Raw genomic sequence first — 24,735 nt, 5'->3', positions numbered from 1 at the left:
TTATGTAAAGGTTAAATTTTTTTAGGAGGATTACAGTTCATATGAAAAAAAAAGGTGAGGAGTATTGTTTGTAAATATATATTTTATTTACTTTAAATATTTTTAAATTTTCTAGCGCCATTTTTAAAATTTTGGTTTGTACACGTTTATTGTTTGCATTTATGCTTTTTTGATATGTATGTGTATGTGGTAATAAGTGCTTTATAGTTGTTTTATCAATGTGTTTTTATAATAATGTAAAGTGTTGTTTATTTTTTGTGTATGTGTTAATACGTGTTATATAATTGTTTTCAAAAATGTGTTTAAATATGTATATAAGGTATATATTTAACCTTAAATACATATTTAAACACATTTATTGTGTTTAAAGTTGGTACATATGTTTATATTATGTTGTTTCAAAGAGCTGTGACTTTGTAAACGTGTAGAGTAAGATTTGTCAACTTTGCCAGCCAAGTGATGTAGTTATAACAGAGGGTTTCACGATAGTGTTTAGTGTCAAAAAATACATAATAATGTATTTTAATTATATTTTGCCTAATGTTGTTATAATGTATTTTAATAACATTTTGTATTATAATAACATTTTGCTTAATGCTTGCGTAATGTTGTTACTTATGTTCTGTTAAATATGAATGTTATCTTACTTAAGTTATCTTATATACATATTATATTAACTTATGTTGTGTGCTATTGTTGTGTGTTGTAGCTGTGATGTTTTTTTGTTATCTTTTGAGTTGATAGACATTTGGGTTAGCTTAATGTTGGTGTCCATTGTTAAAAATGGTAAATAGGTAACTTTATTAATAAAAATCACTGCTTTCAATCATTCACTAAAAGGCAAAACAAATTGTTTTGCCATATATACCATTTGTTTTATCTCAATTTGATTTTTTGTCTTTAGCGCAGTTACTACATGATTTTGCTATAAATATTTTGGAATCATGATGTTCCAGCATAAATTATTTTGTAAAAGCTAACATGAAATAATATTATTTTACAACTACTACTCTGGTAAATCACAACAGCTTTTCTATATAAGGTGCATTGATTTTCATTTTTTGTATGTAATGCTTTTCTTATTTATTTACTTATTCATTACATTTTTTATTTTAGATTAACCAGAATATGTATTAACGTGGTATAGAAGAACAAATTGTAAAGTTTTTTGAATTTTTGAAAAAAACGTTTAGTAATAATTTTTTTTTAAGAAATAATTTTTAAGTTTGCAACAAAGGGTTTACAACGTTTTTTTTTTAATTTTTCTTTGTTAGCAGTATGTTTATTATTAGAATTGCATGTTTTTAATAACTTTTTTAATTATTATTTGCTAAGCTATTTTTTTTTCAAACATCTTCTAGCTGATATATATATATATTTTTAAAGTCATGAGATAATTGTATAATTTATTTTAAATGACAGTCTGTTATAAATTAATGTTATTTGTGTGTGCTATTAAGAGTAGAAAAAAAAATTATATAGGAAAGATCGCAATCTTCAGAATTCGTTTAAGATTTTTTGTTACTACTTTCAATTAAAAGTGAAGTTTAAATGAAGGATATTAGGCTTGAAGCAGATATTAGTTTAGAAAATGGAAATGTTATTAGGCAAGTTGTTTGTGGCACAAATGAAAGAGATAGACTTGGGCGAGATGAAATTAATAATGGAAAAAATGCTACTCGGCAAGCAGCAAATAATTCGAACCCAAATGAGGAGAGCTTGGTTAGGCGAATTGAAAATAATCGTCGCAGAAATGAAAGAAATTGGCTTAGGCGAGATGAAATTAATAATCGACAAAATGCTAAAAATGCTGATCGGCAAGCAGCAAATAATTCAAACCCAAATGAGGAAAGCTTGGTTAGGCCAGCGCCTTGTTTTCATCAGAAATAACCAAAACAAACTGAGGCGCGAGCAGTATTATGTCTTACACGAACATGTAAACATCCTTGGAATTGATCATAATGTTAGACCAGGGCGTGTTTTAGTTTAGCTATCAACTTATGTACATCTTGAGAGGATGTGCGTACTGTTAATGGTATTGTTCTAGAAACGTTTCGTGAAGCATGTGTTTTGAAAGGTTTGTTGCAAGATGACACTGAATGGCAGAATACTGTTTCTGAGGCGGTTTTAACACATATGCCAACGCAAATTAGATAGTTGTTTTCAATTTTTTTGACCTTTTGTGAACCTAACAATCATTTGCATTTCTTGAACACATACAAAGCTTTTATGATGGAAGATTTCATTCACTGCTCAGTCCCACTTCTAATAGCTGAACAAGCTACTCTTTATCAAATTGAAAAGATTATAAATCAAAGTGGTAAAACACTGGCGGATTACAATCTGCCAGTTATTGATGAGTTTATGCGCCTAAATCTAAACATTTTAATGAAAATGTTCAACAATCCATTGGCGAAGCCAACCGAATGAGACTGTTGCTTGATGTCAATCAATTAAATGTATGTAATGCTATCCTTGCTGCACTGAATGAGCAGCCAAGTGTCGAAAATCAATATTTTAGATTGTTTTTCATGGATGGACCAGCTGGTAGTGGAAAAACCTTTACTTATAATTATTTGATTGCTGAAATCATAAGTAGGGGCTTTAAATCTGCTACAGCTGCATGGACTGGCATAGCAGCAACTCTTCTTACAAATGGATCTACATGGCATGGCTTATTTAAACTTCCTGTTCCAATATTGGATAATAGCACATATAATGTAACTCCTAACTCTATACAGGGGCATTTTCTAATACAAGTTAGTTTGTTTTTGGTTGATGAAACATCTAAACAATGCAATTGATAGGTTGTTAAAAGATATTTGCAACAACAACTTTCCGTTCGGAGGAAAAATCATTCGTTTTGGTGGTGACTTCAGGCAAATTCTGCCTGTGGTGGAAAGAGAACAACTAGCTGAGATAGTTGAATCTTGTATAAAATGTTCTTTGCATTGGCAACGGGTGCAGAAGTTTGCATTAACTGAAAATATGAGAGTGCAAAATGGGGAAGGTGAATTTTCCCAATGGCTAATAAAACTTGGGAATGAAGCTATACCTGTCAAAGAAGAGGATCCTTTTAAAATGATGCTTTGAAATACTAAATCAGTGCGTTATACAGCACTGATTTAGTATTTCAAAGCATCATTTTAAAAGGATCCTCCTTTTAAAATGATGCTTTGAAATACTAAATCAGTGCTGTATAACGCACTGATCCAAATTTGTTGATGCAAATATCTTTTAACAACCTATCAATTGCATTGTTTAGATGTTTCATCAACCAAAAACAAACTAACTTGTCTTAGAAAATGCCCCTGTATAGAGAAGATGAATCGATTGTTGAAAAGATTTTTGGAGATGATAATCAAAATGATTATTCTATACGCGTGATTTTAACACAAACTAATGTTGATTCATTATCAATCAATGAAGAAGTGCTCAAATGTCTGCCTGGTGAGGTCAAAATTTATTTAAGTGCTGATCAAATTGATACTAATGACCTTAATGAAAGAAATAACTTTCCTTTTAAGTTTTTGAACAGCTTAACTCCTTCAGGTATGCCACCTCATTGTTTAAAATTGAAAACTAGTTGCGTTATTATGCTACTTAGAAATTTAGATCTCAAAGCTGGGCTATGCAATGGTACTCGAATGAAATTTTGTGCTCTTTAAAATAATCATATTGATACAGAGGTTTTGACAGGTGTTTCCAGGGGTAAACGGGTTTTGTTCCTCGAATTCAGTTGGCTCCATCAGATTCTAATTTACCTTTTGTTCTGAAACGTCGTCAGTGTCCTGTCAAATTTTATGGAGAAATATGTGCAATAGGTGAAAGAAGTATGTAATATAAATATGACATTTTTAAACTGTTTGCATTATACTTATATTTTTATTAAAATAAAATTTTTCACAAGAATAACCCTTTTTAATTTACTCTTTTATTATTATTATTATTTTTATCATCCTCTTCATCCTGTGAAAATGGTGGGGTTATGCTTTATATTTTGATTAAAAAAAATTGTAAACATTTTTAAATTTTATTATATCCTTCTATGTGTATTTTTAGAGTCATTAACATTTGAGGAATACAAAAGATATCGCTCCCAACACCCAGGGCCTCTCTCGGAAAGGTCCTTCAATAAGTGGAAAAGTAATGGCGGAATGGATGAGCCATCCTTTAAATGGAGGGCTCATCCATACCGGGGTGTTGGGAGACCCCGAAGAAAAATATGCAACCAAAAGGTTGTAAATGTCTTCTATCATTAAAGATATTTATAACTTTTTTTGTTGCCGCTTTTTCTTCAGTGATTTTTATTTTTTTTTTAATTTTTTAATTTTTTATTTTTAATTTGTAATTTTTTCTAATAATATATTGTTGTATTTTTGGTTTATTTTTGTCTTTTTTAATTAAAATGTTATTTGTTTTTCACCAATTAAACTTAAATATAGTTAAATTAATTCATTACCCAATCATCATAATATGATGCTACATTCTGTTGTTAAAAATAATTAATTGGTAGTTTAATTTATTGAAAACACTGCTTTTAAAATTTACTATAAGTCAAGACTATTTAGCTATATAAATGCAATTTAATTATATCTCTATTTGATTTTTTATCTTTAATTTTTAGATTGGCTCCGTGAAGCATTTATTTTTTTGCTTTTTAATTAAAATATTTTAAATCTATTGTAATGTCTTTTAAATTTAACTAAAGTTTTTCTAAAAGCAACGTGAAATAACGTCATAAAACAACACCGACAACCTGCATCATGACAGCAGTTTAATTATGACAACAGGCTACCGAAAAGCAGGTAAATTGTTTTACTTTTTTTTTTTTTTTTCTTGTTATGTCTACTTATCTGTTACAATTTTTATTTTAGGTTTGTCATATGCATTAATGCAATATAAAAGATCAAAGTTTGCATATCTTTTACAATTTGGTATACACATGTTTGATTGTAAATTAACTTTTTTTTGTTTGAAACGTATTTGTGCTCAATTGCTCAGTTATTTATATTAAATTTATTTAGTTGTGTGTATTTAACGTTTTAAAGACAATTTCGTTTTTTAAAGAAACATGTATCAAGGGGATACCAAATAATTAATAATTCATGAATAACTTACGTTCACTTCTTATTAATCTTAATAATTAAAGTTTATGTTTTAAAAAATATAACAAGAATTTAGCTTAACTTTTTGTCAATTTAAAGCATGCTGAAGTGTTATTATTTGTGTCAGTAACTAAAAACGTATTGTGTTGAACTTAGTAATGTCTAGGAAAATGGTACTGCCATACACTGATATGACCTATGTCAGTTGTAAATTACTCAAATAACGTTTAGTAATTGGTAAATTAATTTATTTTAATTTTACAGATGATTTTTATTTTTTTAATTTGAAGGCGTTTTTCTTACAGGGTGTTAGTTAAGGTTTGCAACTTTAAATTGTGGAAAACAGCCACTGTAAATTAAGTAACAGACCGACTGTAACCCGTATTACGGGTTGCTTTCTGCTAGTAATAATAATTTATGTTATATATACAGTTTTTCAGGATCTGCTGAATATGTTATTGGAACACTATTTAACAATGAAGTATGTAAGGTTTCAGACAATGCTAATGTTGTCAGCATATTTCCTGCAAATCTAAATGGTTTATTAATATGGAATGATAAGGAAACCTTACTAAATGTTTCAGCAATTATTAGCTCATTGGTAAGTACGTTTCATAGTTAATATTTTTATTGATACTGTTCCATATTAATTATAATAATCGTCTATCTCCTACACTGTGATAATCTTTTATTTTCCATATTTATGAAGATAATGTTTCCCAAAACTCTCCCATTAAAATGAAGGATGAATTATTGTAATCAAAAAACTTTTTATTAAAGTTTTAATTAAAGTTTTATTGTTGTATTAATCAACACTTTGAAACTTTTTGTTAAGTTGCTACATAAAATTACACAAACAGATAGCTGATATAAAAGACAACGAATATAAAATGAAATAAACATTATGATGCATTGTCTGGTGCCATAATTTATAAGAAATCCAAACATTTCAAACTGCAGACTCATATTCTTATGTAAAATTAATTTTTAGTTTGAGTTTTTTTGTATTTTTTGTTTTACAATTTGAAAATGATTTGGTTGTACATTTGACACTTTTATAAATGCAGTATATCATTTGTAAAAACAAAAAAAATATTTTTCTAATAAACAAATCTTTTTATGTCTTTTTATGCTTATACTTATGTCAAATGATAAACACTTATGTGAAATATTTTGTCAATTAAATTTTTTAACGATTAGAGTCTGAAAGCACTTAACCAATTCTCCCCCCCCTCCCCACCCACACACATACATGCACACCTCTGAACAACTTATTTTAAGTCATTAAAATGCCCCATTCATTAGGGTCTTTGGGGAATGAGTTTTTCATCAAAAAATTCTTCCACCAAAATTTGTTTATAAATTTATAATTTTTTGTAAAATTATAAATCTATAAACAAATTTTGTAGTATAAAATTTTCATATAGAATTATAATTTTACCAAAAAATTTATTTTTTGTAAAAAAATATATTTTTATTTTAAGTTTACAAACTTTTTGTTGAAGTGTTTATAAGTTTTATGGACTTGAGTTTTGAATGCCTGAATAATAAAAGATTGCATGTATTATCAATTCTGTTTTTTTTATTAGATCAAAATCTAGTTCAGGGTTCTCAATTGTTCGAGATTTTCAACTGTTCAGGATTCTCAATTGTTTGGGATTCTTACTTGTTCAGGATTCTCAATTGCTCTAGAATCTAAATTGTTTAGGATTCTTAATTGTTTTAAGATATAATTTCAAAAGTATATTTATCTGTTTTTATAAAACAATAAAAAATTAGTTTCTAAACCTTTTTTACATTGCAGTAAGAAAAGCTCTTTAACAATCAAAGAATATAAACAGAAAAATGGTTGCTTGGTTGATTGGTTGCTTCTTTTGGTGGTTTTAAGTTTTTCAAAAATTTGGATATTAATTCACATTAAAATAGCTTGCCTTAATTTATCTAATGCATTTTTTTTCCCTATTTTTTTTTGTCTTTCTTTCCTCCACTTTCTGAGTGTTTTGAGTTTTCTTTTTTAAGTCATTCTTATTTTTTTTATTTATCCTGAACTCTTCCTTAATGTTTTTTCTTTTTTCTTTACTTTAGATGAAGTGATCCAGCATAACCAGAGAAACCAGTTTGTCAGAAAAAATTTTCTGATTTATTAATAAAAAATAAATTTGATATAATATTTTCTTAAAGAGATAATAATATATATTTTGTTAAGATGTAACAGTACGCTAACTTTTTAATACAAAAATTTAGTTAAAGATTCATACTTACAATTGTTAAAATCAAATCGCGCTACTGAAATCTGAAAACTGACTATATTATTTTATTTTTAATTGTATCACAAAAGTTTTTAAAAAAAATTATACAAATAATTGTTCTTTGCTGGTTGTGGCGAAAAAATAAAACAACTTCAATATCTTAAAAAAAAAAAAAAAAATCAGACATTGACATACCAATTGTTCAGGATTTTCAAATGTTCTTCGGATAAAAAATATTTATCTGCTTTTATTAAACAATAAAAAATTAGTTTCAAAATCTTTTTTATATTACAGTAAGAAAAGTGTTTCAACAATCAAAAAATATAAATAATAAATTGGTTGCTTTGTTTATAGATTGCTTCTTTGGGTTGTTTTTTGCTGGTTGTGGCAAAAAAAGCAAAATAATTTCGATATCTTTAAATAAAAAATCAAACATAATTAACCTCTGGTTTCTTATTTAAAACTTATATTTAATTTTTCAGATTATTAAACATTTTTCATTTTAATTTTACATAGATAATAATTTTACATAGATAATATTTTACATAGATAATAATTGAAGACCTTGGAATGAAAACCTCAAACGTCCACTTTTATGCAAATTGGGTTTATGTTATTTTTAGGTTGCCTATATATAAGTCCATGTAATGAGTCTTGTTAAATATTTATTTTAAAATTATATGTCCTTCAAATTGATTGTCATAAAAAAGGTATTTTTTTAAAAAAATCAATAGTCACAACCGGTTTGTTTAAAAACAGCATATGTCCGCATTTTTACCAATGCACGGCGGTATAAATCACTTGTATTTTGACATTAATGAATAGTGCTTCTTGTGTCGTTTTCTGTTTATTTATAAGTTTTTGCAGGGTTTATAATGGAAAGTCCGAATATACAATTGTCTGAAAAACCGAGGAAAAGGAAAATTTAACACAGCAAGCAGAACTTAATTAAAATTGCAAAAGTAAAGGGAGCTGGTGATGTTAATTATGTAGGAAAGTATCTTCCGGCTATCTGTTGGCAAAGATTGCAGGTATAAAATAAAGCATTGAGTTATAATATTATTAACTTTAAATTTTTTTAAATTTCTAATACTCCTTATTCATAAAAAAATCGATAAAATATTTTTTTTTATTTTAAGAGAAAAACACAAAATGAAAAACACAATGAAACACATTTTGTTTTAACATTTATTGTACAAAAATCACGAACACATTAAAAGATGGCAAACAAAAAGTCTCTCAGTCTTCAGATGATTTAGGAATTTTTCCTCTTTTTTGAAGGCTGTCGTGTTGGCTGCTCTGCCAAAGCATTATCTTCAAGTTCATTTAAATCTGAGCTTCTTCCAAGATTAGTTGAGTCAGAATTTGTGGCAGAAGAAAGTTCAGACTCTGAAGTATCATCCAAACTCTCAGCAGGGACATCCTCCTTGTTCAAATACCACTTTCCTTTTACCAAGTTTTTTAAATGATCATAATTTTTGTTGATGTAAATTATTTTCTCAGTTGTCTTTGGATTTAGATTATGCCTATGTTTTGTCAGCAGTTTCCCTGCAGTGGAAAAAGCTCTCTTTGATGAAGATGAAGTTGGTGGAATGGCCAATACCCCTCTTGCAATTTTGGCAAGCATTGGAATTACCTTTTCATTATTCCTCCACCACTCCAGGATGTCTGTGTTTGTTCCAACACGTGGCAACAGTGCATAGTCATTGAACTCTGATTTAAGAGGCTCAATTTCCATTGAACTTAGAGACAGTGACCCTTGGGCAGCTAACGAAGTGTTAAGCAACTCTGCCATGTTCTCTTCACAAGGATCATCACTTGGTTCAAACAGCAATTCTGGTTCAACACGGACAAGTTTGTTTTCTCTGAATTGAAGTGTGGATTCATGTTCCTCTATCAACAAGTTAATCATGCTTTCCTTTAGATCATTTTGAAGAAGTGAACCTCGTACAACTGGATTAAACAAGTGTCCAAGAGCAAGTGCACTAATCTTTGCACCTTCCAACGGGAATTTTTCTGTCAAAAGATCAAGTGCTTTGTTTAAAAAAGCTTTGTATGAATGAGAGCCTGCATCTTTTTGAATCTCTTTTCTGAGAGTCAAAAACAAAGATTTGATTCGCACAAGAGCAAAATCATTTTTCACTTCCTTGTCACAAGACATCCACTCACTTGTTTTCTTGATTGTTTGCAAAATGAGGAGAATTTCTTCAAGTGGTGTGATATCCCTATGAGTCAAGAGAACTTTTTCAAAATGATTTGAAATGTCATACACATTTAGATTTAAAATTGCCTCCTTCATCTGCACCATTGTTTGAATCATGATGCAGTGTGAATTCTACCTCGTTTTGTGAGTTGTGTGTCTTGGCACACCTTAGAGAGAAGGGCTCGACATGGTGCAGAATGTGAAAACCTAGTGGTGTATTTGTTTAGTTTTTGGATAGCTGCTTTAAGTGTTGAGTCTGCTTCAACAGCTATTTGAAGAATATTATTAAGCTTCTGATCAATGCATTGAAGGCTTCCACCGTCTAAGCTCTTGACAAATTTTGCATTGCTCAAACCTGACCTCATGTTTGCTGCACCATCCACAACACAAAAAATATGATATGAAGTTTTAAGAACAGGGAAGTCCAGGGAAATCAGTTTATCAATTTCTTTGCCAATGTTTACACCAGTATGCTTGCCTTTGAACTTGGCAACTTTAAGTGTGTATGAATACAACCTCCACATTGTACAAATTTAATGTATTGTGAAGCATTGAAATGAGTCTTTAGGCTTGGATATGATCTGTTGTTAGTGTAACTGCCTGGCCATTTAAATCATTCTCAAGTTTTTTCTTCATGGCATCACGAAGGCAATAATGAAATAGAGGTACCTTATACTTTGCTAAAGTACTGCTGCACTTTGTGTTTGCCTCAGGATGGATGTCAAAAAGAAAATCTTTCCATGCATCAGTATCCACAATATGTAGTGGTAGGTTCAAACGTACAAAAAATCTTGTGATAGACATATCAATTTCTTGATGGCGAGGACTTTTGTATCCATATATATATATATATATATATATATATATATATATATATATATATATATATATATATATATATATATATATATATATATATATATATATATATATATATATATATATATATATATATATATATATATATATATATATATATATATATATATATATATATATATATATATATATATATATATGTTTATATTCTGAAACTAAAACAGCATTTATAATAATACAAAATAATAATACTAACAGTAATAATTATTATAATAAAACAAGCAAATAAGACTTTTATGATAATACTTACCGTCGGTAAATTGATTAAAATCGAAAAAAATAAATCAATTGAAATTTAGAGTATAAACTTTTACTTTTATTTTCAACGTTTACTGTTGTCAAGGTTTTCCTTCACAGTTACTTAACTTCAACGATGATATTAAATGCGAAAGTGAAGATTTAACGTAAATTAAACAAAAAAAAATCTCAACGGCAAAGAGTGTATATATTAACTTAAATTATCAAGAGAGTAATAATAAAAGAAGTGAAATTGTTAAAAAGTCTTTTAAAAAAGAATCGGAATCGTTAAAAAAAGTTGAGAATTGCGGTTCTTACGATTTCTTGAGAATCGGTGGAATCGGGAGAATCGGAATCGGAATCGGCCCATCTTTAATATTGTACTTACAAAGGAGAGTCAATACACATTATTGTGTTACATTAAAAAGTGCCTTTAAAAGGTTTTTCATTAATAACTTAAGATATAAAATAGTATGGAATTATTTATTTTGTTTAAGAAAAATCTTAATTTACATTTTGTGGAAAAAGGCTAAAACCATTAAATATTATTTAATTTTCTTTAAAGAAAAGTATTACATTTACATTTTGTGGAATGAGGATAAAAATCTTTAAGAATTATTAAATACAATTTATTTTTTTTATTATACTTTAACAAAAATCTTACCTTCACATTTTGTGAAATATTGCCAAATCAAAGACGGCATTTTCTTCTCACTTTTTACAGCACAATCACTTCAACAGCCAAAAGTAAACTGAACAATAATTTAATCGAGTTATTGCAGCTACCTTAATTAAAAAAATCAAATTGATTAAAAATCAAATTTCATGAATATTAATCGGTTTAATCATTTAGACGCTCTCTTGTCGCGCGATCGTTTATAGAAAACTCGCTCATATCAATATTAGTATATATATATATATATATATATATATATATATATATATATATATATATATATATATATATATATATATATATATATATATATATATATATATATATATATATATATATATATATATATATATATATATATATATACTAATATTGATATGAGCGAGTTTTCTATAAACGATCGGGCGACAAGAGAGAGTCTAAATGATTAAAACGATTAATATTCATGAAATTTGATTTTTAATCGATTTGATTTTTTTAATTAAGGTAGCTGCAATAACTCGATTAAAATATTGTTTATTAATTTTATAACAGTTTATAAATTCTAAAAGAGTTAATGTTTAATACATTAACTCTGTTAGAATTTATAAACTTCAAAGAGTTGCATTCTTTACTTTTAAAATATTGTTACATTCTTACTTTTCATCAAAATACTTACACACAGTAATGCATAGTGTTCACTAGTATATAAAATATAATATATAGACTAAAATTTGAAATCAAAAATACAATAAAGCAAATAAAATAAAAATATAAAAGTCATAAATAAAAATATAAAATTCAGAAAATAGAAATAAAAATATAAAACTCTTAAATTAGGAATAAAAATATAAAACTCATAAATTAAAAATAAAAATAAAAACCTAATAAAAATACAAATATAAGTTTAGTTCAACCAAATACCCTTTTCTCATCTTCATTGTCCCAAATGCTGAAGTGAACAATATGGTTTTAAGTCTCCTTGTTATAAGACCGTAACATGTAATCGAAAAGCTGTACAGTGTGACTTTTGCAATAAGTGGATCCGCATCAGGTGTAATAATGTTGATAAAAAATCCTACAACTCTTTGAAGACTGAAACTGGCTATTCGTACTGTTTTAAATGCTTGGAAATCACTCTACCATACTCTTCTCTTATCCTGACAGATAAGGATTATAAGGTCAGTATAAATGGTGCAAATACTTTTACTCGTAAATTATTTTATGGCACTTCATCTAACCTAAATAATTTTTTTCAAAATAAACTTGACAATGATAATATTAATTGTAAATACTATGATACAACAGAGTATAACAAAGCTATTAGTATTGATTTAAAAACCTATTTACATGTTAATATATCATCCCTGGCATATTACCTTGATGATCTAAAACTTCTGCTTTTCACTGTGAATAATAAATCCAATATCATTGCTATATCTGAAACTCGCTTAAATCACAACAAAACACTTAGAACTGATATTACTTTAAATGGCTATGCCTTTGAATGTACTGATTCTCATTCTAATAAAGGAGGAACTATTATATATACAAAATCTGAATTCAATTATAACTTGAGATCAGACCACAAAATTAAGAAAAAAAGGAACTATAATCAACCTTTATTGAAATTTTACTGCCATCAGAAAAAAATATTATTGTAGGTTGCATTTTTCGCCACCCATGTATAAACACTAGTGAGTTCAATATCACTTATTTACAAACCCTTCTCGACAAGTTATCACTTGAGAATAAAAATATAGTTCTTTTAGGAGACTTCAACATTAATCTTTTAAAATATGACTCCTGTAATGATGTTTCTAACTTTCTAGATCTTATGTGCTCTTTCTCTCTCTTCCCATTAATTACTCAACCAACCAGAATCACTCCAAATTCAAAGACACTCATAGATAATATAATTGTAAACTTTCACACCCCAAATACTAAATCAGGCAACCTAACTGTATGGCTTGCTGATCATCTTATTCAGTTCATATTCTTTCCATGCAAGAACTTAAAACAGTCTCATCCCAAACTATATCGTAGATGTTTAAAAATTTTGATGAAAAAAGTTTTCTTAAAGACCTTAAAGAAACTGATTGGCTTTCAATAAACTAACAAGGGAACTATTGTGCTAATAACTCTACTTCTAAGTTTTTGGATGCACTTAAAAGATTACTTGATAATCATGCCTCTTTCAAAATGTCTATCAAAAAAGCTAATAAATTTTTATCAAAGCCATGGATTACTAAAGGAATCATTACGTCAATACAAATTAAAAATAAGTTGCACAAGAAGTTTATAAAATATAAAAATGAGAATTTAAAGCTACAATTCTTTCAAAAATTCAAATATTATAGAAATCAAATTAGTAACCTACTGCGATACTCAAAAAAACATATTATTCAACCTACTTTAATGGAAATCTAAAAAACCTTAAAAACACCTGGAAAGGAATAAGGAGTATTATTTATATTAAATCAAAGAACAACAGTAATATAGAGAGTTTAAATATTAATAATAAAACTATAACTAACAAGAAATTAATTGCAAACACATTTAATGATAACTCTTCAATTGCAGATAATCTTGCTAAAGAAATTAAACCTCTTAGATTTCACTTGTTTCTATTAATGACTCAAAATCTACCCTTGTAAAATGTTCTAATGGTGTTCCACAGTATTGGGACCACTGCTTTTCCTTCTTTATATTAATGATCTTCATACGTCCATTAAGTTTGCTACTGTTTACCACTTTGCTGATGACACTAACCTAAAGCTAATTAATAAATCCTTAAAAAAAATTAACAAAAACATTAACCATGATATTGCCAATCTAGTTTAGTGGCTTCGCTCCAACAAACTTTTTCTAAACTCTAATAAAACTGAACTTATTGTCTTTAAATCAAATAAAACAAAAATCTATAAACATATGAACTTTAGATTAAGTGGCAAAAAAATTGAACCTGTTAACTCAATTAAATATCTTGGTATAAAAATTCAAATCTTTCCTTTTTATCCCACTGTGAAGACTTAGCAATGAAACTAAGTAGATCTAATGGTATGTTGGCCAAAGTTCGCCATTATGTTAATCTTAAAACACTTTTGAACATATACCATGCTATTTTCGGCTCACATGTTATATATGCATGCCAAGTATGGGGGCAGCCCCATCAACAAGCTTTTATTAGGTTATCCCACCTCCAAAACAAGACTTTGAAAATTATTTTTTTTCAGAATATTAAATTTAATTCTAATGTGCTTTATCTAACTTCTAAAGTATTAAAACTATGTGACTATATTCAATTTTCAAACTGCCAATTTGTCTGGAACCACTAACACAATAACCTACCTTTAACTTTCATCAATTTCTTTTCCAAAAGTGCCAACACTCGTTATCACCTTCGTTCCAATAGTAATTTAAACCTGTCTGTCTCTAAACACTGCTCTCATAAATACGGACATAAATCTATAAAATATCAAAGCATTAAAACTTGGAACAACCTTCCTTATGAACTAAAAGCTCTCAACTCATTCTCAACCTTTAAAACTAGATTATTTTACTTTTTATTAAAAAAAGATAGTTAGTGTTTATAATTTCTATAATCAATTTTTGTTGTCTTTAGTATTTTTTTAATTTTTATTTTTTAATTTTTTTTTATTTTTTTTTTTATTTCTATTATATGTTTTGTTGTCATTACTATTGCTTATTGTTATTTCTATAAATATTTACATTACTATTATTAAATACTCTTAACTATTACTACTAATATTAATATTGTTATTATTATTATTATTATTTTTGTTATTATTGTTATTATTATTATTGTTATTATTGTTGTTGTTATTACTGTTATTATTATTATTATATTATTATTGTTATTATTTTATTAGTGGTATTATTATTTTTATTATTTTTATGTTATAAAGTTATTATTAACACCGTTATTTTTATGTTATAAAGTTTATTATTTTTATTATATATTATGAAAATTAGCATTATATTTATTTGAATTAGATATTATTAACATTAGCATGTGTTTACTTTATATTAGTAAATTTACTATTTGTAAACATCCTTGAGTGTGAAATCTTATTTCAGAAATAAATTATTGATTGATTGAGAAATTCTATTATCAAAGCTGTATCACTATGGTGTAAGGGTAATTGCTCTGAACTGGTTTAAGTCATATCTAAACCGTCGTCCACAAAGTGTTACTATTGATAATATCTCATTCGCTACTAAGTTTACGTTTATAAGAGTTCCTCAGGGTTCAACTCTGGGTCCCCTTCTTTTCCTTATCTACATAAATGATTCAAACACTTGTATTAAATACTCAAAGGTGTACCATTTTGCTGATGACACTAACCTTGCGATAGTAAATAAGTCTTTAAAAACACTAAATAAGTACCTAAATTATGACCTGGCATCACTGGTTCAATGGTTGCGATCAAACAAAATATCTTTGAATATCAAAAAACTGAATTAGTTCTATTTAAACGTCAAGGCGAAAAAATTTACCAAAAAACTTAATTTTAGAATTAGTGGCCAAAAACTAAATATTGTAGATATAATAAAATATCTGGGCATATTATTAGATGAAAATCTTTTGTTCATTCAACAAATTAAACCCATTTCAAACAAACTCGAGCAAATGGAATGCTTACTAAAATAAGGCATTTTGTGAACTACGAAACCCTTGTGAATATTTGGCTTGCTACTTTTAACTCCCATCTACGCTATGGTTGTCAGATATGGGGAATAAGTTCAATTAATTATAAAAAAAACCTTCTAAATCTCCAGAATAAATCTTTAAAAATAATTCACTTTATTTCTGACATACTATATAACTTTTCTAAAATTTTAAAGCTTGACAAAGTTATCTACTTATCAAACTGTGTTCTTGTATAGGACATTTTTCACAATATTAAGCTGCTTCACTAGCTACTTTAAATTCACAAATGATATTCATAGTTATAAACTTAGGACTGTTAGATACAGTCCTAAGTTTCTCCGTATTTTGAAGCAAAAACAGCAAAAGTTTAAATCTTTTGGAAAAACCTCAAATGTCACATTAATTTTTTAATCAATATTTAATTACGCATACTTAAATAATAATATTATTTATACTTATTTAGTGCGCAAAATGTGGTTCTATGATTTGACATTTAAAAGATAGTCATATATATTAGTGGAACCATGAAATTCAGTTTAAATGCTCTCCTGAAAAAAAGATCATTTGTGACATTTGAGGTTTTCATTCCAAGGGTCATCAATTTTACATAGATAATAATTTTACATAGATAATATTTTACATAGATAATAATTTTATATAGATAACATTTCATTTTAACTTTTGATTTTTTTACAATGGAAGTTTTTAATATAATTAATTCCCAACATCCAAATGCATTATAATTAATTTGATCATTTATGCAAATTATTTGTTTGCGGAATTTATGAAAATCCTCAAAAAACCTTACAGTTTTGCACAAAAACACATTATTAAAATTACAAAAATAAAATGCTTCCATGGTTACCAGGCCTCCATTCTGTCTTTATTGCATTTTTTATGATTGGCTATATGTTATGTAAAATATGTTATGTAGAATCGCTATTTCTTATTTATAAACTTTGGCATATATATAATTCTGACATATATAAAATTCGCCGAATGGTCACACACGAGCAGTGAGCGCCTGAGGGAAGAAATGAAGTACACTAGAATAAAGGAGAATTATTTTTTAAACAAAGCATATTTTGACAGTTTTGATCAAGACAAAAACAAAGATTAATAGAGGAATATTCAAAATAAGACAGACAATGCACCTAAACAGTACTAACAATAATAATGAAAAATAAATTGTTATATAAATACTAATATGAACTAAGATAAACAAAAAATATATCACCAAACATAAAATAAATAAAACAAAAAATACATTAAAAAAAAAAAAGTATGCAAACAATAATGAAAGGCCTCAGAATGGAAAAAAAAATTAATGCCAATAAGTAAACATAATTTGTGTAGTGATTAAGTAATAAACATTTCCTCAGAGTTGCGTCTATTATTACTGGCGTTTCGATGAGGATCAGCACTTATAACTAGTTTATCCCGTCAGACAAACGTCATCGCCACTTATGCTTTACCCCGCGACTTACGCCTATTCCATACTGCAGTAAAAAAGGAGTCACTACAAATAGCCAAAACCCAACCATACCCAAATTTGTAAAACACTAATATTTTTTTGATGATATGATATAAAAAGTGTTGATCTACTGCACAATATAAATAGTTAAATAAGTCACTTACCATACCACTGGTAGAAAAAACTAAGCACTATAAATTAAAATTCAAATAAAAACACCAGAAACAATACTAAAACAACTAAAGTGTGCAAACAGAAAATACTATTAAATTTTCCCCTAAGACCATGCAATATGTCAACGATTTAAACCACGAAGGTACTTCCAGCACAAATAAACCAAAAACAATCAAATGGCAATACACCCTATTAAAAACTCTTTTAAAATAAAATAAAACATAGTAGAGTCTTCAAAAAACTCTAACGCCGTCATAGATACTTCATTCGAATTTTCTTAACCAATCTAAAGTGTAAGAAAATGAAACAACCCGCGCATCTTAAAATCATAACTAAAAATCAAGTAATATTTGAAAGTAGAAAAAAACATATATTTATATCGACTGCAAAAATGTAAAGATTTAAACATGTAGTGAAGGATATAAGAAATTCTCCGAATAATAATAAAAGACGAAAATTGCGCCTGTGAAAATTAAAACAAAGCTGAGTAATGAATGTAAGATAATATAGCATAAAAGTTCCTTGATACTAGTAATAATATGAAAATCAGCGGATAAATCATATATTAAAAATATTGCAAAAAGATTAACTAAATACTAATAAGACCAGATAAATTTAAGCCAAATGAGTGGTTAAAAAATTATTTTGGGTGATAAAGCAATAATAATAGTTGTGATATAAAAACGATGTACGAAGCGGGAAAAATATTGTTAAGAAGTAAAGTCTTCTCTACGGTCCGAATTTAAGGTAACTTTGAGACCATATCTAAATCGAAGTTTCCGAAATATGTTATGTAGAATCGCTATTTTTATTTTAGCTCAAATTATTTTTATAGCAAGTAAATATCATATTTTGATTCCTAGTTCTTAAAGCTGTATTTGTGCTTTTCATCACATTAATAGTTAACAGTAACTCTTAAAACAAAATTGTACTGGTTCTTTTCATCACATTAATAATTGAACAATAACTCTTAGAACAAAACTGTACTGGTGATTTTCATCACATTAATAATTGAACAGTAACGCTTAAAACAAAACTGTACTGGTACTTTTCATCACATTAATAGTTGAACAACAACTCTTAAAACAAAACTGTACTGGTGCTTTTCATCACATTAATAGTTGAACAGTAACTCTTAAAACAAAACTGTACTGGTGCTTTTCATCACATTAATAGTTGAAAAACAACTCTTAAAACAAATCTGTACTGGTGCTTTTCACCACATTAATAGTTCAACAGTAACTCTTAAAACAAAAACTTTCAAAAATAAAAATGATTTAAATGAAAATTTTAGTAAAAAATACGACTTTTAAGAGCTAGCAAGTAAAAAACTTTTAGAAATAAAAATTATTAAAAAGGACTTTATTAAATTAGAAATAAATTATAAAAAAAAGCTATTTTACCCTTAAAATTGTAAATTTTATTAATTTATTAAATTAAAATCATTTATTTTATTTACATTATCAACAAATCGAAGTTGAATGATTAATTTTTTTGGTTTAAAATAAATTAGTATAACAGATATATTGTTTTTATTTATATTAAATTTTATTTTACAAAGTTTATACTTTTAATGATTTCTGGTAAATGATTGCAATAAACATAATTCTTTGTTATGGAATATGTTCGTAACTGTACAAACATGTTCGATTGTTTGTACAGTTTAGAACGTTGGTTTACAAGAGATATAGTGGTATGCAAGAGGTATAGTGGTATACAAGAGATGTAGTGGTATATAAAAAAAAGATGTAGTGGTTTATAAGAGATGAAGTGGTTTACAAGAGGTGTAGTGGTTTACAAGAGATGTAGTGGTTCACAAGGTGACTTTGTTATTTAACCCTTTAAGCGGCACCTTTTTTTTTAGCCGTACATCCAAATGCGCGGGTTATTTTGAATAAAACTCAACTTTTTACTTTCAAATTCAAATTTAATATGAAAATAATGTATAAAAATATCATTTAAAACACAGTATTAGTGAGAAAACATGTTATTAATACTAAAAAATATTTTTGAATGATTGAGTTGGAAACATGGTGCAGCACACAACCCTACATCACAAGGGGTGCACTCATAACGAGAATCTTTTCTTTTCCCCTTTTTTCTGCATACAACACACCTCCGTTGAGGTGCAGTTTTACATTCTGTTTCCGGAACATATGATGGAAAATGACGATGCACTAATCGCATTGGATTTCCATCAAGACTTAGTCTCCCACCCTATCCGGATGTTACTATGTCATAACCATAAAAAGAAACTAAAGCACTAACAAGCTGCATTCTGAATTCTAAAGCCTTTAGTTTACCTCCTAACATTTTGTGAATGACTTGTGCATTAAATATGGAAAGATTAATCAGATGAAAATAAAACTTCTTATACCACTTTTTCACCCTTTTTCGCTCACAAGCATAGGAGGTGGTCATTTGATCACTAAGATCAACACCACCCATGTTGCTGTTGTAAATGTGGATAACAGTTGGTACTTCTTTCCCTGCACCTTTACGTAAGACAATTTCTAAAGTATCAGGTATGCAGGTGGTTATCATGTAAACATCACGTTTATCCTTCCAATGCATTACCATGAATTGATATCCTTGCTCGTATGCAACACACCTTTCATTTGATTTCAATTTTGCATTAATAACATCTTTTGGTAGATACTTTCTGTTGCTTCGTAATGTTCCCACAACATCAGTCTTTCTTTGAACAAGAAAATCACAAATTTCCAATGAGGTATACCAATTGTCAAGGTATATACACCGTCCAACATCTAACAGTTCTTCAGATAATGACATTACTACATCGGTGGCCTGATATTTGTATTGTTGAGAAATTTCTGTGCCAGCACCAAGGTATATAATTTCATTCCAGACATATCCTGTTTTCCCACATGCCAATGCAAACGTCTTAATACCGAAGCGTGCACTTTTTGATCGTATCGATTGTTTAAACGACAGCCTTCCCTTCCACAAAAGTAATGATTCATCTATGGATATATCACGTCCTGGTTGTAACATAATTTTCCAGCGGTTAACAATGTACTCCTGAATGTATTTAATTTTTATATCCTTTGTATAACTTTTGTCCACAAAACTAAAAATATCTACAAAATGAAGAAATCTCTCTAGCAATAATAATTTGTTTTACGATAGTATACTTTTAAAGCCTGGTGTTTCAAACAGTTTGCTTTTTGTATAGTACATTCGCAATTTGGGCTTTCGAATAATACCACAGTAGATTATCACTGCAAAATGAAGGCGTATGTCACGAGATGTAAATATAGCTCCACTATTGATAAATTTAAATATACGAGAGCTTCTTTGAAATACTTTACCTCCTGTCATTTGGTTAAAGTATATGTTAGTTTGTTCAGCAATGTACTCACAAAGTTCGTTTGTAATAATATATTCAAATAATTCAAGAGGGTCAGAGTTTTTTATATCTCCATTGACTTTTTCTTCAGAAATAAAATTAAATCGTCTCATTCCTTCTTTAGGAGGTTTCTTTTGCCAATTTAAATTCTCATAGCAACTAACTTTCTTCTTCTTTAGAGCTGGAACTACTTTTATATTCTTGATATTTTGCTCAATTGATGGAATATTCTTAAAATTATCGTCACTGTAATCACTCAGATATAATTCTTCATCTGTTTCTGATTCGATTAAAAATTCTATTTCACTGTCAGATAAAGATTCTGTCAACGAAGAAAGATCTGAGTCTTCTTCCAAGACAAAATTTACAGCGTCTTGAACAGATATTGATCGTCGTTTATCTACCATATTTTTTTTTATTTCTAAACGAAATTTGTGTTTATTAGTTCCGTAGAACATTCGAGAATAGTAAAATCGTGGTTTGAAGGGTGTATGACTAATTTTAAGGTGTTACAAACTCTATAAGTAACACCTAATACCAGTGCGTATTATTACGGTGGTGCTCCTTAACTCCTAAAACGGTCCTCCGTATTATTACGGCGTTTTGTCTTAAAGGGGTAAAGTAACCTTCATTGCAACTTGGGTTTGATAAGCAGGAATGATGCAACCTTTATTAAATAATACGCTTACTGTTTATTGAATAATACACATATTAAATACACCTCACACACACACAAAATTTGAATGAAATTGGAGGTCAAAAGTGAAGTGGAGGCGAAAGCATATAAAAGAATAGTTAGAGGGTTCAAACTTGAAATTGTGACAAGTAATTGAATTGGTAATTGAAACTGGTGACAATTAAATTTGTTTGTAAGTATAGTTTGTGACATATGGAGTCACATACCATACTTACAGTGGTAATATTTTTTTTTTGTATTTTTGCATTTTTTGATATGTGATATACAAATTCACACACAAAAAAGCAATAACATTACCACTTAATTGTTTTATCCTTTTCAAATATTTGTGATCTTAAAAGTATCTTTTCATAAGTTTAATATTACTTTTTGCAAAATTTACCAGATCTATTTGCTCTTTGTGAATTTAGTTTGAATTGGATTTGTTTCATCTTTGTGACTCTATAATTCCATACTATACTTACAAACAAGTTCAATTGTTTTTCACAAGTTCCGAAAACCTATTGAGTTATTTGTCACAAATTCCAATTACCACTTGAATTATTTGTAACAAGTTCAAAAGACCTATTGAATCATTTGTCACGAATTCCAATTACTGATTGAATTATTTGTCACAAGTTCCAAAAACCTATTGAATTATTTATATTGAGCTCAAGTTTGAATCCTGTGACTATTCTTTTATATGCTTTTGCCTCCACTTCACTTTCGACCTCCAATTTCATTCAATTCACCTCTTTGGTAAATCACGTTTTCATTATTTCTTTTCATTATTGTTTTCCTTCTTCCTAAGACTGCACTCTTTTTGATGTTGTTTCTTACCAAATGGACCAAGCCCTTTTTTTCCTTTGCCATTATTGTTGTATTGTTGTACCAATGACCTTGTTATCTCTAAAGCTCATAACTTTTTTACATTCTTAATCTCTTCCTCAATTAGTCAACTTTTTGACTTGTTTTCCAGGCAACCCTAATCACTTAGCGTTACTCCTTAGCCCTTCTTATAAAAGTGATCATTATAGTTTTGGTTACTATGGATACCTAAGTTTCCATACCAACAACCTATATTTGGTAGTTGCAGATTTATTAAGTGTAATATATACACTATATTTAGTGTGTGCATTAATATGAGATTCACACTTATTATAAAGGTGAAATATTTTATATTTGGTTGCTATGGATTCCTAAATTTGTATAACATTAACCTATTTTTAGTAGTTGCACACATTTTATGTGTGCTATACTCACTATCATTAGCTTGTGCATTAATATGAGATTCGCACTTCTTATGAAGGTGAAATATTTTATATTTGGTTGCTATACCTGCAAAATTAGGTTGATACCTAATTTTGCTTAGCAACAACCTATTTTACTAGTTGCAGATTTTTATGAGTTCTATATACACTAAATTTGGCATGAGTACCAATATGAAGCTGCAAAATTGATAATTTATTTTATTTATTTGTTATGGGTAATTATATTGCTTAACAACCAGATACTTTTATTAGTTACAGAGAGTTCGATAAAATTTTATTCTAAAATTCATGTAATTTTTAGAATAAATTTTTATCGAACTTTCAACCATCTTTTTTTAAAAAACAATTAAGTATTAAAGTAATTAGTTTTAGGTAATGATTTAGGTGATAAATTATAAAAACAAAAAATAGTGCAAGAAAACATTGACTATTCAAAGTACATCTACAGTTTATAAAACATATATGCTAGGCCTATTCTAGTATTAATTTATTACAGCTTAGAATAGCATTAAAATTTATAACTGTGGCTAAGAATTACCATTTAAATGTTAAATTATTTAAATAAAATATCTATAGCAACCAATCAAAAATATGACCTTCATAAGTCAATTTTTATTTCAACAAGTCTGAATTTCATGGTAATACACACGCTTATTATTAAGACAATTCTAATTACTCCTTAATTTGTGTCTTGTCTTTGAACCTAGTTTGTGTTCAGTTTCTTCTTGTTCTCCTTAGGGTGTTTTAAACCATGCTATGATCTCACTAATACTTGATAGTTCCAACATAATGGTAGTTCATGTTTTCCTTTAGGTCTATTATTTTTAGATTACTATATTTTTTATTTTACCTTATAAGCTAGATTCTAGAGACTTTTCAAAAATGTAATATCTAATTTTAAAAATTAACAATGACATTAATAAAGGCTAGCATTCTGCATCTTGTGTATGGGTCTGATCTTATTGATTCTCCCAAATTAAAACTATTTGCAAGCAACTTTTTCTCTAACCTATCTATTGAATCTAATACTCTTCCATGTCATCTTAAAAAACTGGTTGATACACTATTAGAAAAATTTTGAAACTACTTCAAAATTAATTTTGCTTCTGCTAAAGTTATTTTCTACTTGAAATTTTTTACATCTTTTTCAAATTCCTGTCAGATAGATCTGTTGTGATTGAGTTGAAAGGTTGCAGTTATTGAAAAGTAATACGTAATTGTAAAACATATAAAGTTATCTGGAACAATTAAGGTTACTGAAATATAGGGTTAATGAAATAAATTCAGCTAAGGCACAGTAACACCTTACTTTTAACTTATTTCCTTTCTTGTAATATTTTTTAGCTACAAACATTGTTTGTAAATCCATTTGCACTTTGTTGTGCACTTGTAATATTATTTAGTAAAAATTAAAAAAAGTTATATAATACAATGTTAACAATTGAGTTACAAGGTTGAAGTACAAATCTGTTAAAATAAATAATGCAAAAATTTTTAAATGTTGTGCAATTGTAAGAACTTGCACAGAAGTTACATAAAAAGTCTTTTATTTAATCAAAATATTTTATTTACTATATTAAGTTTCAAAAACATCGCATTTCAAAAGTTTTTTTCATTCTTGTCATAATTTTACATTCCAATTTACTTTTGTTGTCATTTTTAGCCCATCAAACCCTGACCCGTTTTGCTTCTATCACATTTGTACAGCGTATCTTTTGTGTGATAAAAACATAACATCAAGTAAACGCATATTTTATACCCATT

At 27.9% G+C, this 24,735-nt stretch overlaps 2 protein-coding genes and 1 long non-coding RNA gene across 3 annotated transcripts in view; 2 read left to right on the top strand and 1 right to left on the bottom strand.

Moving 5' to 3' along the window:
• LOC136076723 (usherin-like) overlaps positions 1-24,735 on the top strand; it is a 765,758-nt gene that overhangs the window by 120,349 nt on the left and 620,674 nt on the right. The gene's annotated exons all lie outside the window — the stretch shown is intronic.
• On the top strand, positions 903-5,711 carry LOC136076721 (uncharacterized). The gene is made up of 5 exons (XR_010636539.1): positions 903-1,042; positions 1,117-3,117; positions 3,320-4,808; positions 4,878-4,937; positions 5,541-5,711. It is a non-coding gene; the product is annotated as an uncharacterized LOC136076721 (long non-coding RNA).
• Positions 19,872-20,669, bottom strand: LOC136075823 (piggyBac transposable element-derived protein 4-like). The gene has a single exon (XM_065789261.1). It carries the CDS (start codon positions 20,667-20,669, stop codon positions 19,872-19,874), a length of 798 nt encoding a protein of 265 aa, XP_065645333.1.

The sequence above is a fragment of the Hydra vulgaris genome, chromosome 02 (assembly GCF_038396675.1).
Source record: "Hydra vulgaris chromosome 02, alternate assembly HydraT2T_AEP".
NCBI lineage: Eukaryota > Metazoa > Cnidaria > Hydrozoa > Anthoathecata > Hydridae > Hydra > Hydra vulgaris.
The sequence above is the reverse complement of the archived record's forward strand: the minus strand, read 5'-3'. Positions and strand labels throughout refer to the sequence as shown.

Excerpts from the sequence above, each read along its gene's own strand:
- LOC136075823 (XM_065789261.1), bottom strand. The coding sequence starts at position 20,669 with ATGTTACAACCAGGACGTGATATATCCATAGATGAATCATTACTTTTG.